The following is a 13,831-nucleotide window of genomic DNA, read 5'->3' on the forward strand; positions in this document are numbered from 1 at the left end:
GTCATAGATCCTTCTATCACTATAAAAAATATTAAGATAATTCTCTGAAAACTTTTTGTTTTATTTACAATTAACATCGTGGTTGGACCACCCTTTACAACTCCCCAAAACATATTTATGAATTTATTTCAAAGAGGATTGGAATTTTGTGTGACTGATTTTTTTCTCAAAAAATTGATTTTATTTATTAATGTAACCTCCTTCAACAGTAATCCAATCATTCCAACGCTTCTCTAACTTCTCGATGCCGTGCTTGTATCAGGATTTGTCTTTTGCCTCAAAGTAGGCTTCAGTTTCCGCATCTTCTTCTTCGTTTGAGTTGGATTTCTTAGTGGCGAATATTCTTTTTTAGATTAGTAAATAGTCAGTAGTCACATGGTGCCAGATATGGACTATACGGTGGCCGAAGAAGCTATTCAAAGCATAATTCGTTTTATTTTACCATCTTTGTCATCGACTTGTGAATCTGTGCAATGTCTCGGTGAAAAAGTGGTTTTTTCTTTGACATACGAGGCCGTTTTTCCTTGATTTTGATAGAGTTCAGATAACACTACTAATGCTGAGCTAGTACAGTATTTGTTTTCATCGAGAAGCAATGATAAACTAACACACGAAATTGTTTTGAATCCACTGTTTAGAAAATAACAAAAGTAGCTTCACTTAAATGGCCGTCATTTTTTTCTGACTAAAGGAAATTTCATGAAATATGAAAATAGAAAACGAGAAAAAGGATTTTGAAGCGCTATAAGCGATAGCCATAATCCAAAAAAGTATAAAAACTTGAAATAAAAAATTAGACCAAATTATGATTAAAATATTAATATAATAATATGAAGCAGTCGCCTAAGGTATATACGACATTATATATGGGGCCAAAACTATGAAACGTGGTGTTGAACATTTATTTTTGTTACATTATATAATTTTGATTTCAAATTTAAATATTTTACTCTCGATTAAAATTCCTATTTTTTGTTCTTCCCTGTACGCTGATCGAAAATTTAGAATTGTGACAACTGAAATGCCAATTTTTTTATCATGATTTCAATTTCCTACATTTTTTGAAACTTCATTATCAATAACACAAAATTATTGGAAAAAAATACCATTTTTTAAATTACATAAAAAGTGACGTTTTTAGAAAAGAAATTTTAAATTAATTAGCAATACCGAACGCAAACACAGTTTTGAAAAATGACAACTAGACATGTGGGAATGGCACAACTGAATACACTGAGAAAAGTTTTCTATACGTGCACTTCCAATATATATTAGAAAATACCAAATTTATTGACATTATTACAATCGACGAATATTTGATCTTATAATTAAAATAATAAAGTATTTGATCTTATTCTTTCAGTGTATTCTATTGTACTTTAGAACATAGCATGTCGAAGGAAGATCTCGCTTCTGTGTATCGTTTTTCTGGTAAAAACTCATTATATATATAATGAAAAACCACTGGGATCTAAATTAATTGAACGTTTGGGGTTGTATATCCAGTTTCTCGTTTAATTAACTAAGATCGTGTAGAGGCACGTGTTGTTTTGAATCAAAAAAAAATGCCCAGTGTTTTTTTCATCAAAAAGGGCGACGCAAAAAATTTAATTTTTAATGACCACCCTAATATAGCCGCTAGAAGGGCTCTGGACATTTTCAAATCACATCTGTACCCATCTGATTTCTATATTCTAATTTTTTTGAAACTCTTGGATAATATCTGTTATAATATTTCGCTGGCAACTTTTGTGTTCGATATCGCATCCATGTAACAGTGATAATTAATATCGAATTACTTGTTTCGAACAGAGTTTTCAAAATTTAATCTAAAATGTGTACGTAATCTTTATACATTTTCAAAATATCAACAAAACGAAAATTCGAACTTCAACTGACAAGAAAATATTTCAATACGTGATTCTCAGGTGACTGGAGTTTTTTAGGGACTCCCCATGACCTTGGCATCTTATATCACACAATTAATATATATTCATGAGATAATTATAATGCGTCACTTTTTATTTGAAAAAAAAATAGAGCCAAAAGTAGAATTTCAAGTAAAATAATTATGATAATCCGATTTCATAAACATTTTACTCAATAACATCTTTATAACATAATAATTTATTAGTTTCTCGTTAAAACTAATATCTATAAAGGCGTTACGTTTCTAAACATAAAACTACTAATTTCAAGCTAAAACAAAACTAAAAATGCATCAATCTGCTTCGAAAGCTATTTATTTAAAGCGAACCCATGGCCTCTTAAAGGAACTGAATCTGTGTGATTTTTAAATCGACACTTCTAGTTTTCGTCATGCGAGACCGATAAGCAAAGGGTTTGGAACATTGTTCTCGATCATTAATTATAGAGAGCAATATTTCAAAATTTTGGGAAAATCAACTATCGGTTCAATTCAAGTGATAAATAATGCCGAAAAAAATTTTTCCACTGCCAAATTTACATATTCACACATTTATTTGATAATAAAGATAAATTCAACAATAGTTACTGTATCATTTATCTGGGGCAATTAGACCACCGATGTATGTATCTGAATTCTAGTAAGATTTACTTGAATTTTTGTGTCCAGTAAAAAACAACTCGTTTCTTATATCCTAACCCAAGAAATAATTTGCAAGAATCATCAACCGGGCAGATGGAAAGCGACAATTTCGAATGAAGATTCAAGTCGTTGTTGAAGGAGATCAATATGCACCTATCAAAGTTTCCACAGCGAAAGTAATCTGCATAAAAAAGACCAATTCTCAAGCTAATATATAAACATTGTAGAAGAGCCAATTGGGTAACTGCATTCTTCGTTATGTGTTTTGTCAGTTCGATCCAACGTTAACAATCACCATTGAAAAGGCTTTTCAACCCTTGCTACATGCATTTTCACCCTTCCACCTAATATTTTAACATCTATAACCAGCTGCAGGACTAGATAATAACTTCCCTCGCCACCAGACAAAACAGCTTATACTTGATTACTTTCCAATAGTTATTGGCTGTTTTTAGCACTTCTTTTTGTGTGCTATCCAAGAGAGTTTGAGCATTCGTCTATGTAACCGCATTTCCAATGCTTCAATGTGGTTAATTAATGACAGTTTTAAGTTCTAAACTTCCACTCCATACAAAAGTACCGAATAAACATAGTACTGTCATATTTCTAAATTAAGGTGATCTCGGTACAGAGAAATATTTTCATTTATCCAATATATCCTCTGGATTAATCAAAATTTGAATTATTTTTGATTTGAAACGTTATGGTACAAAAGCAGTCGAATAAATAGATGAGCAAGATGTTGCTTCGTATGAACATTGGCGGGTCTATCGTAATCTGGTGAGAATAGATGGTAGAGCAGTTCCTTCTGTTACCAATTTAACCTTCCGCCAGGCGCTTAGACCACCAGGGGCTAGCTAGTTGAAAAAACAATGTCAATTAACAAAGAATTTAATGAATTTATTTCAAATAGGATCATATTTTTATTGCACAATATATTACGAACGATTATACCTGAACTTTTTTAACACGGTATTATTGTTCTTTTCGCTGATAACGAAGACTTAGAAAAGCTTGAACGTCAATGGAGAGGTTTTTATGTCTGGCCCAACATACAACTGTTCTTTCATCAAATATTGTGCCAGATTTTTTAAGAAAAATACCACTTGGCGTTACGGGCGACAGTTGCCAACTTTCACTCATCATTCATTGAACGACTGAGATTTACTTTTGCCCTTTTGGTGTAGGAGATGCATAGCAGGTAGAAGGAGAGCACAAAAAGTCAGCCGAAATTTCCCATTTTCTAAATAATAACGAGAACACGACGAAAGATTAATTGATCTAGCAAAACATAGAGAGCAGGGCTCAAAACTTGTGCTCGATAGATAAGAACTAGATAAAGACGCATATAAAGAAAAATTGAGGTGAAAACTGTATAAAATGAATTAATAATTATATTAATCGTAGCTATAGTAGATAACCTCACAAAAAACCGGCCTTTCCGATTAAGAATCCTTGTTGATATGTAATTAGAGGTTTATTTTATTTAGGCAATAATTAGGTACGTTCCTGCAGTATGATATGAACAACTTTGGTGCACTAGGCAGGACTTCATTATAATTTATTATGAAAACGTAACCAACAATTGGTGCTGGAACACCATAGGGAGGAAAAAAAAAAGAAAATCATCATTTTAAATAGTTTTACTTTCATTTCAACCACCAACTAAATACTGTATCATTATTTTTAAAATATTTTTCAACCTGATAAAACATGATGCACGATCTAAAATATGTGTTGATATACGCGGATGCACATATTCCAAAACTTATTCAAAAATTCTCTTTTTTTATGTTACACTTTCAGAACCTCCTATAGAATAGCAAAAGATTATAGTTTTGATATTGACACTATTTGTTTGAACATCATTTAATGGTCCATATTTGTAGAAACAAGAGATAAAAAACCTCATGAATTTCCAAAATGGAAACAATCATGGATTAGTAGGTGAACAAAAAATATAAGGAAGAAACCCTAAATTAGTTACGTAAAGAAACTCTACATGTTTTAGTACCAACGTAGATTCATTAATTTTGGAAATATTTTCAGAAAGAAACCCTGAATTAGTTATGTGAAGAAATTCTACATATTACCAACGATTCATTAATTTTGGAAATATTTTTAGGAAGAAACCTAAATTAGTTATGTGAAGAAACTCTACATATCACCACCAGCACCGTAGATTCATAAATTTTGGAAATATTTTCAGAAAGAAATCCTCCATAAGTTATGTGAAGAACCTCTACATATCTCCACCGTAGATTCATTAATTTTGGAAATCTTTTCAGAGGGAAACCCTAAATTAGTTATGTGAAGAAACTCTACATATCTCCACCGTAGATTCTTTAATTTTGGAGAACTATTCAGAAAGTAATCCTCCATAAGTTATGTGAAGAAATTCTACATTTACCACCTGCACCGCAGATTCATAAATTTTGGAAATATTTTCAGAAAGAAACCCTAAATTAGTTATGTGAAGAAACTCTACATATCTCCACCGTAGATTCTTTAATTTTGGAGAACTATTCAGAAAGAAATCCTCCATAAGTTATGTGAAGAAATTCTACATATTACAACCAGCACCGTAGATTCATAAATTTTGGAAATATTTTTAGAAAGAAACCCTAAATTAGTTTTGTCAAAAAATTCTACATATTACCACTTTAGATTCTTTAATTTTGGAAATCTTTTCAGAAAGAAGCCCTAAATTAGTTATGTGAAGAAACTCTACATATCTCCACCGTAGATTCTTTAATTTTGGAGAACTATTCAGAAAGAAATCCTCCATAAGTTATGTGAAGAAAGTCTACATATCTCCACCGTAGATTCATAAATTTTGGAAATATTTTTAGAAAGAAACCCTAAATTAGTTTTGTCAAAAAATTCTACATATTACCACTTTAGATTCTTTAATTTTGGAAATCTTTTCAGAAAGAAGCCCTAAATTAGTTATGTGAAGAAACTCTACATATCTCCACCGTAGATTCTTTAATTTTGGAGAACTATTCAGAAAGTAATCCTCCATAAGTTATGTGAAGAAATTCTACATTTACCACCTGCACCGCAGATTCATAAATTTTGGAAATATTTTCAGAAAGAAATCCTCCATAAGTTATGTGAAGAAACTCTACATATCTCCACCGTAGATTCTTTAATTTTGGAGAACTATTCAGAAAAAAATCCTCCATAAGTTATGTGAAGAAAGTCTACATATCTCCACCGCAGATTCTTTAATCTTGGAAATTTTTTCAAGATAATGTAATAAATACAATAGGAAATTAGAAAATATCAAAAAGAAAAGAATCAAATTGATAGTACGAGTATATGCTGTAACAAAATGATCGGGTAAGATTCACTGATATCTTCTTCTAAGCAGAAGGATAAAAAAATATAATATGAAAACAAACTATAAAGAAATAATAAAAATGTTCAAGAAAGCACATGTTACAAAAAATAAGCTCCAAATAGACAGTAAAGAAATTGCTTAAAATTGGAAATCTACAAAAAAATTTTGAATAATCTAAAATGTAACAAAACTAAATTGAATCTTAAGAAAACTCTAGGTAAAGATAATATCTATGAAACTGGCGATTTCCGAACTAACTGAATTAAATCCACTTTTTTATCTTCCCAGAAGAAGCTTAGTCTTAGACTTAGTGAATATATATTATATATGCTTCATAAAGTCTTTTGGCAGTCGAATGTTAATCGGCATACGGGTTATTTTTTACTTGGTCTTCCAACCCTTCACTTTACCTGTATTTTCTTCATTTGTAATAAGTAAAATTTTGTCTTTTCATATGTATTATATGCGAAATTCCCAACTTAAAACTACATAGCTTTATATAATCAGGATGAGTAACATAAGAATTATTTTGAATATAATTGCAAAAATGTATTTCTTAATTCCAGTTATTCAGAGATAATTTTTTTGGTGTAGATAAACAGTAAAAAAAGATCTAAACTAATTGTCTCATTTCAAAATCCGTTAGTTGAATTTTCCCAAAATTAAAAAAATAATATCAGAAATCAAAACGATTTCGGTATATATTTCTAAAAATTAATTATATAATTAATAACGATATACATCGGTAGAATAAAAAAATGTTCCAATATTAAATAATTGCGCCGATCTTTACAAATTACCTGTAGATTAACCAAATCCTAAACGTATTTTGTATTAAATAGGAAGTGAATATTCCAAAGATGCGAAGATCATTTCGAAGTCCTTATAGAATAAAAATAATGCTTTGATTTTTTTTGTAGCAGTATTTTTTTCAATGTTATTTTATCTAAAAGAGAATTTGGTATCAAGTGCCATACCGTCACTTCTCAGTGTTTTGGGGTTGGGAACCAATTTATTGGATGTTTTTTATTATTAGTGTTAATAACAAAATGTATGGTTAAAAAAAGCAATGAAGCTGTGATATGTGATATGTAAAAAGGTACAAACACAACCTTACTCGTTTTGACATCCAAACAATCGGTGGTTAAGAAAAAAACAATTTAAACAGCAATACGTGCATTTAAACTAGACCAAGCAAAATAAAATATATAAAATTTAACAAGCAAAACACTAGTGAAAACATTTATAGAAAAATGTGATATTTAAACACACAAAAAAATTAAGTTCATTTAAAAGGAACATCAAACATTCGACATTATAAATGGAAATACGTATACATAAAAAATATAGTATGGTAGTAGATTTGAACATATAAATTTTTTTTTTTTTAATATTTGTACATTTATAATTTTCGTATTTTTATTGCTTATAACGCTACAAATTGCACCGTTTCCATGTAATTTTAATAAATTTGAAATACATAGTTAATAACCGCCCCATATGCAACTGTTTGAAACAAAGGTTGCAAATCAGTTGTTTTTGCAACGTATAACAGCAGGGAGCGGTACACGAAGTGACTCGAACGAAACTAATTTGCAATCGGTTGTGCTGGTGACCCAGCGTTCCCAAGATGTAGAATGAGATGTTTTTAGGGATTTTTATTGTAAATAATAATTAACTAAGTCTGTTTTTCTGGATTTAAGGAGTCATTTGATATTTTATTTTCAATTCTAAACCCCAAGGTTGACAGCCCTAGTTACACCTACGGCGTTGGCGTTTGTGTACCGTTCTAGCTATCCTTGTTTTAGACGTTTCCATCTGGGTTCCCAACTCAGGAGTTTCCCCCCCTAAGTTTAAGGGGATAAATGTGGGATGGGATGTTTTAGGGGCAATATACCTTTAGTGATTTTTAAAACTTCAAATATCAATATATAACATTGTAAAGAATAAGTTCCGTAACATAATATCGATGGAAATGTTACAAAATATGATTATGGTTCGATCCACTCTACAACTAAATGGTGGATAATGAACAACATTTAAACCATCCGCAAAAATGTTAAAATTATTTTAAAAAATCAGAATATGAAGAAAATAATTTGTTACTTTAAGTTTTCGATAATTTATGAATAAAGAATTTAAAAAAATAATGTTGTAGAATGAAATTATTTATTGATCGATTTTATTTGTTTAATGATATTTAATTATCTTCAATTATTTATTTTATAAATGATATAATTTCTTTAGGGAGAATCTCTAATATTTGTGGAGATTTTAGGAGGTTTTGATAGTGGCTTTAGGGAGATGAATTTTTGAGAGTTGGGAGTACTGAGGTGACCATGATTCCAAGTTGCATGTGGTGTTTTATTTGATTATCCCATGTTTATTATGTTTGTTCGGTATGAGTTATCAAGAACCAAACCTCAAAATTGTGGGAGACATTCGATAAAAAGTTATATGAGACAGTTTTTAATCTGCTACGAACAGTCTACAGTTCACAATTTGACTTAGATATGGATGGATCCAAAATTATTTCTGTATTCCCTCTATATTCTGCGGTATTGATAATAATAATCATTCTTCCTCATTTGAGTCTGATTATATAGAAAAATTAAGTTCAGCTGCTGCACCAACTGTTGCAAGATCAACTGGTTTGCAACTTTTTTTCGACACAGTTACTTCTAGGTGGGCGGTCGGCCTTAAAATACCAAAAACAGTTCTAAAACAGTTTATAGTTACCACTGTACTTCTCAAATGTCTATTTCTACCCTTATACTTTCATTAATTACTACCACTTCAATGATATTCTTTGTGGTACAAGTTTATGATCAGCTTTTGATAATATTTGGACATGACCACCTGACGTATCTGAAATTTATCAATTTTGACAAATTGTAGCAAAAGTTTACCGATTCAAATTCAATTTGTACCTTTGTACGATAGTGAAAGTGATATCTACCTAACCAAACAACAAAAGCAGTTAATAATTTGTAAATATTTATTCATTTTGGAAGCAAACATAACTATGGTTAACTTTAAACTAAAAAAACAACAGTTTAAAAAAATTTCACAGCTTTTTATTCAAGTTTCATTAAAGAATTTTTGACTAATATATGTGTATTTCATCAACATTTAATTAATCTAAAAGTTTTAACTAGTGTATTGCATATTTTATTCGACAAGTTATTTAAATAATTCTCACTTGGTCTAAGTTGTGTTAAAAAGACACTCACTTGTCCGGTTGCAAAAGAGTCAGGATATATTTGTTGAAACAGTAACCAATGTAAAAAATTTTAATCGGTAAATCGGCAATTCAACTAAGCAACTAGCATGACTTCGAAGCAGAATCATGCATGTAACTGTTAAAAAAAGTCAAAAAGCGGAGGGCTCCCAACGATTTAAAAAAAAAACGATAAATGCCAATATTACAGGAAACCTTTATTATTTAATTTAGTATATTAATACATATATAAGCGGTTCGTTAGAATAAGAAAATTTCAAAAATAAACCAAGTACATAAATCTGGTTGGAAATTTTTATAAATAAATTTAATGTCAAATAGTTATTGGTTTACTAGACCAGGGTAAAAGCTAAAGATAATAATAAAATAGTGAAAAAAAAAAATAATAATAGTAGGATGAAATCTATTGGAAAAGGAGGAGAATATGATAAAAATTAAAGGAAAAATAATTTACGGGTGATCTGAGGTCGGGAAGGGGTTAGGTTTTTAAGGGTAAGTGAAAAATAATGTTTTTTGTAAAAGATAGAAATAAGAAACCAAAAACTCGGTTTATTTAATTTTCCACATAAATTTTGAGGTTATGTGTGAAAAGTGTGATTACAAAAGTTGTAGATCTTCTTATAACCTACAACTTTGCTATTCGACTTTTTTCCATAGGACTTGTAGTTTTGTCGGAAATCGAGATAAATCGTTTTTTACCCTTAAAAACTTCCCTTCCAGACCTCAGACCCCATAAATTATTTTCCTTCAATTATTATTATATTCTCCTCCTTTTCCAAAAGTTTCATCCTACTTTACTTATTATCTTTTTTTCACTATTTATTATTTTTTAAGGCTTTCAAAGGCTTGTAACGTGACCACATGTAAATATTTACCATTTAATTAAAAAAAACAAGAAACCAAAAATTGATTCTTCTTGATCATTATCAAAGGTCCAATTGTTAGTAGGCTACTTTTCATGATAAAATTCAACCTATCACCAACTGTTCCAAAAATTACACAGCGGATTTAAAATTATATAATTAAATAAAGAAAATGGGTTCTTTTGAAAAAATTTTTGAGCGCCAAAATAAATACAGTACCCAGCAAAATTAACACAAGTAATTGACTAAAATTTTGTTGTAGCATCATATGTCTACCTAAGATAAGTACTTTGTGCTTCTGCGCAGAAAATTAAGTTTGATAAAATGCAAGAAATTGTTTAATTTGAAATAATCTAACGTTATAACTCAAATAAAACTTTAAAATGAACCCCAACGTTCGCCAAAATCATAATATTACCCCAGAAATATGTGTTGCAACTGTGCCGAAGAAGGCATTTCACAAATATTGTATGTAGTGCAATTGAGAATTTTTTAAGAGATGACAAGAAACAAAGGGGGCAATAGGTGTGTAACTAATGCAAATCAGGAACCATTTTTGTTACAACTACTTCACTCCACTAAGGTAAGGCGCGAACTGGGCACGTATAGCACGTGTGAGGTGACGCTGCACAGCACATAATTTTGTAATCTACTATATTGAATACATTGCCGCAAATTGAAAACGCAGCGCGACCTGACACGACACGCGCGAACTCGAAAACGCGTCCCGCTGTAGTTCAGACACACACAGTTTGCTGTGCCACACGTGTGGGCGACTAGCAAGTTTTCCTTATTTTTTTTATGAAAAAATGACTGAAGAAAATATAATAGAGACTACATTTGGAGTTTGAAAAGCTGCATACAACCAAGGTATGCATTTGGTGGTGGTTGAATACTAATAAAAAAGGGAGGAATTAATACTGAACGATCACAGTAGCACAAGTCGTACCTTTTACTGTTTTAGTAGAAGAAAAATTTTTCATGCATGTCGATGCTCTGCCATAAATAGTAAGAATTGTCTAAAATTACCTTAGAGGGTGAAATCCAAACAATATGACCAACCCGGAACCTCTTTGGAAATTAATTAATAATATAATACAAGCTTTATGGAATCTACATGAACTAACTCATTAAAATAAATTATACTTTTAACAAAAATGAAAACGACAATGAGATTTGAAGCATGGTATTTTCCAAACTCTTTTTTTATTGACAATATGCATTTTTTTACAATAGTATCATTAAATTTTAATTCCATCTCCATATATAATAAATATATAAAATAAGAATCAAACTTATGCATTAATTTTGCTGGGGAATATAAAATTGTTATCAAAAAGACATCAAAAGAAATCTAACATACAAACTAGCAGATTTCAATTAATAATTCCAAATATTTCGTAATACACAGGATGTCACAGGTATAAAGTGACAAAAGTCATTAATTTTAACAATTATTATCTACTGATTTCATTCACTGAATAATAAGATTTAATAATGCTTTTATAATTAAAATTATTTTTAAAATTCATAATTATATTTCCAAAATTTTCGTTTTCTTTTCATGCGATTATAAAATAATTATTTTAAAGTGAATATTTCAAATTATCATAAAACCATATATTTAATACAATATTAGTTGAAACTTGACAAAATTTCTATTCAATCAACTGATTTATTCAAAACTAATAAAGATTCCAATATTAGTTAAAACACTTTAAACACATGTATTGTTTATTAGCTGAGGGGTTAATAATTTTCTTAAATTGACGAACCGTGTTAATACACAAAAATATTTGAACAGGGGTTCCTGGAAATTGACTTATATGTTATCTTACAAAAATCTTACCTTTTGGTGACAAATAAAACAAGAAAAACAGCTTCGATAAAACGGAATTGGGGAGTTAATAAGAAACATTTATGAAACAAAAAATGTTGAACTTACCTTGCATGCACACCATCTGCAATATGCTGAACTAAATCGCCAATTATTTCGTGTTTGATATAATACAACATCCTTACACGAAGCAGCACTCTACAAGTAAAACAAGAGACAGTTAACATCTTCAAAGTAAATCAAATGATAAACTAAACAATATTGTTAAATTCAGTATTGTTTGAGAATAGTTTTGTTTTCATCAAATACCTACGTATTCTCTAAATTAGCATGATATTCATCATTGAGTGTTTTATTATTCAAACAAATGTCAATAAACAAAAATAGATGGCAATAAAAGAATGCAATGAACATCTAGGATCCATTATTATTAGAATCGAACCACTAAGGGCACTTTCACCGAAGACACAGTCATATTAGGAAGCAACGAAAGTCCAGCTTCAAGGATTCTGCAGATACGTTTAAATGACATCCAAACGTGGCTGAGCAAAAGGAAAATCCGCCCAAATGACTTTCAATCTAAGAAAAGACCAGTGCCCACCTTATTATATGCACAATGTACAAATACCACAAGATGCTGACATGAAATACTTTCGCAGCACCTAGGCACAAAGATCATATGGAAAGACCATATCATTAAAAAATGCAAACAAATTGACCTGAAAGTAAAATTGTTAACTGGCTAAATGGTAAAAAAATCAAATTAACGCACAAAAACTCCTAGTCTAAAACTACAATAAGTCTATATGGAATCGAGCTCTGGGGTTGTGCAAATAAATCAAATATAGGCTCACAGAAAATATTTTCAAAATATTTTGGATGATAGCTAATGTACCCTACATAAAGACATTAACATCAATTTTATCAAAGATGTCATAAAGGAATGAAGCACGAATTATCATGAACAATTGGCTAACCATGAAAAGACGTTACTCCATCCACTTATCCACAAGACAGTAGAAGAGTAAAAGTAAACCGGCCAGCAGACCTACAAAAACGTAAGGGTAAAAAGGATTTGTCGATGGAGAATACCTCATCGTACCATATTAGAGCTCATGTACTCTGAAACCATCCCATTAGCTTAAATAACTGAATATGTTTTGATGCTTTATAAAGTAAAAAAATAGATGGAAAGATTAATAATTGAAATTAAGTTCTTTAACTATTCAAATCTACAATTATACTATTAAACGTGGTGTAAATAATTGATAGACTTACTTGTTGGCATGCCTGCCCAAATGCTTCTTATAATTGCTCTCCAAAAATATGTCACCATCATACTTTTCATGTTTACTCCAATGATTAGGATCAGTAATAGCGGGATGTCTAAGATCTTTGGTTAAAATTCCCTTATCCTTCTTTTTATGCTTGTTTCTGATACCTCTAGGCACAGGATCTTTTAGGCCGTGATGATTTTTAGATATTTTCTGTTCGCCATTTTCAGATGGCGCTATCAAATCCCAAATAAAACTACGAATTTTCTCATCGCCTCGGTAAAATCGCAGACAATACAATAACTAAAAGTAGATTAACGTTTGTAATTATGAATATGATAAACTTTTTAAGTAGCATAAAATGTTTATTAACAGATAAAGTAGAAAATAAAATACAGGGAACAAAATAAAATATTTACATGCTGATCAGTCAAGATCTGAAGTGAGTACAAATTTAACGTATGGGCAACTGATAATGTAAATCTATACAAACGGTCTATTTAAAGGAATGAAACATGTAAATTCGAATCTTACATTCAATGAAATATTATGTATAGAATCTATGTGTAATTATCGAAGTTTCTAATAAACTTATAAATGAAGAATCGAATTATAAAAATTATCCTTATAAATAGTTTTGATTTTAGGTCTCTTTTGATAGAAAATGGAAATTGAAAACATAAATCAAAAATCAATTCTTA

At 30.1% G+C, this 13,831-nt stretch overlaps 1 protein-coding gene across 11 annotated transcripts in view; it reads right to left on the reverse strand.

Moving 5' to 3' along the window:
- The window catches only part of LOC130450496 (chromodomain-helicase-DNA-binding protein 7), a 65,440-nt gene that overhangs the window by 34,097 nt on the left and 17,512 nt on the right, over positions 1-13,831 (reverse strand). For all 11 annotated transcript variants that reach the window (XM_056788901.1, XM_056788912.1, XM_056788911.1 and 8 more), the window contains exons 5-6: positions 13,135-13,433; positions 11,965-12,054 (exon numbers count right to left, since the gene is read on the reverse strand). In XM_056788901.1, coding sequence (XP_056644879.1) covers positions 11,965-12,054; positions 13,135-13,433 — 389 coding nt within the window. The remainder of the gene's footprint in view (positions 1-11,964; positions 12,055-13,134; positions 13,434-13,831) is intronic.

This window comes from Diorhabda sublineata, chromosome 11 (genome assembly GCF_026230105.1).
Source record: "Diorhabda sublineata isolate icDioSubl1.1 chromosome 11, icDioSubl1.1, whole genome shotgun sequence".
Taxonomy (NCBI): Eukaryota; Metazoa; Arthropoda; class Insecta; order Coleoptera; family Chrysomelidae; genus Diorhabda; species Diorhabda sublineata.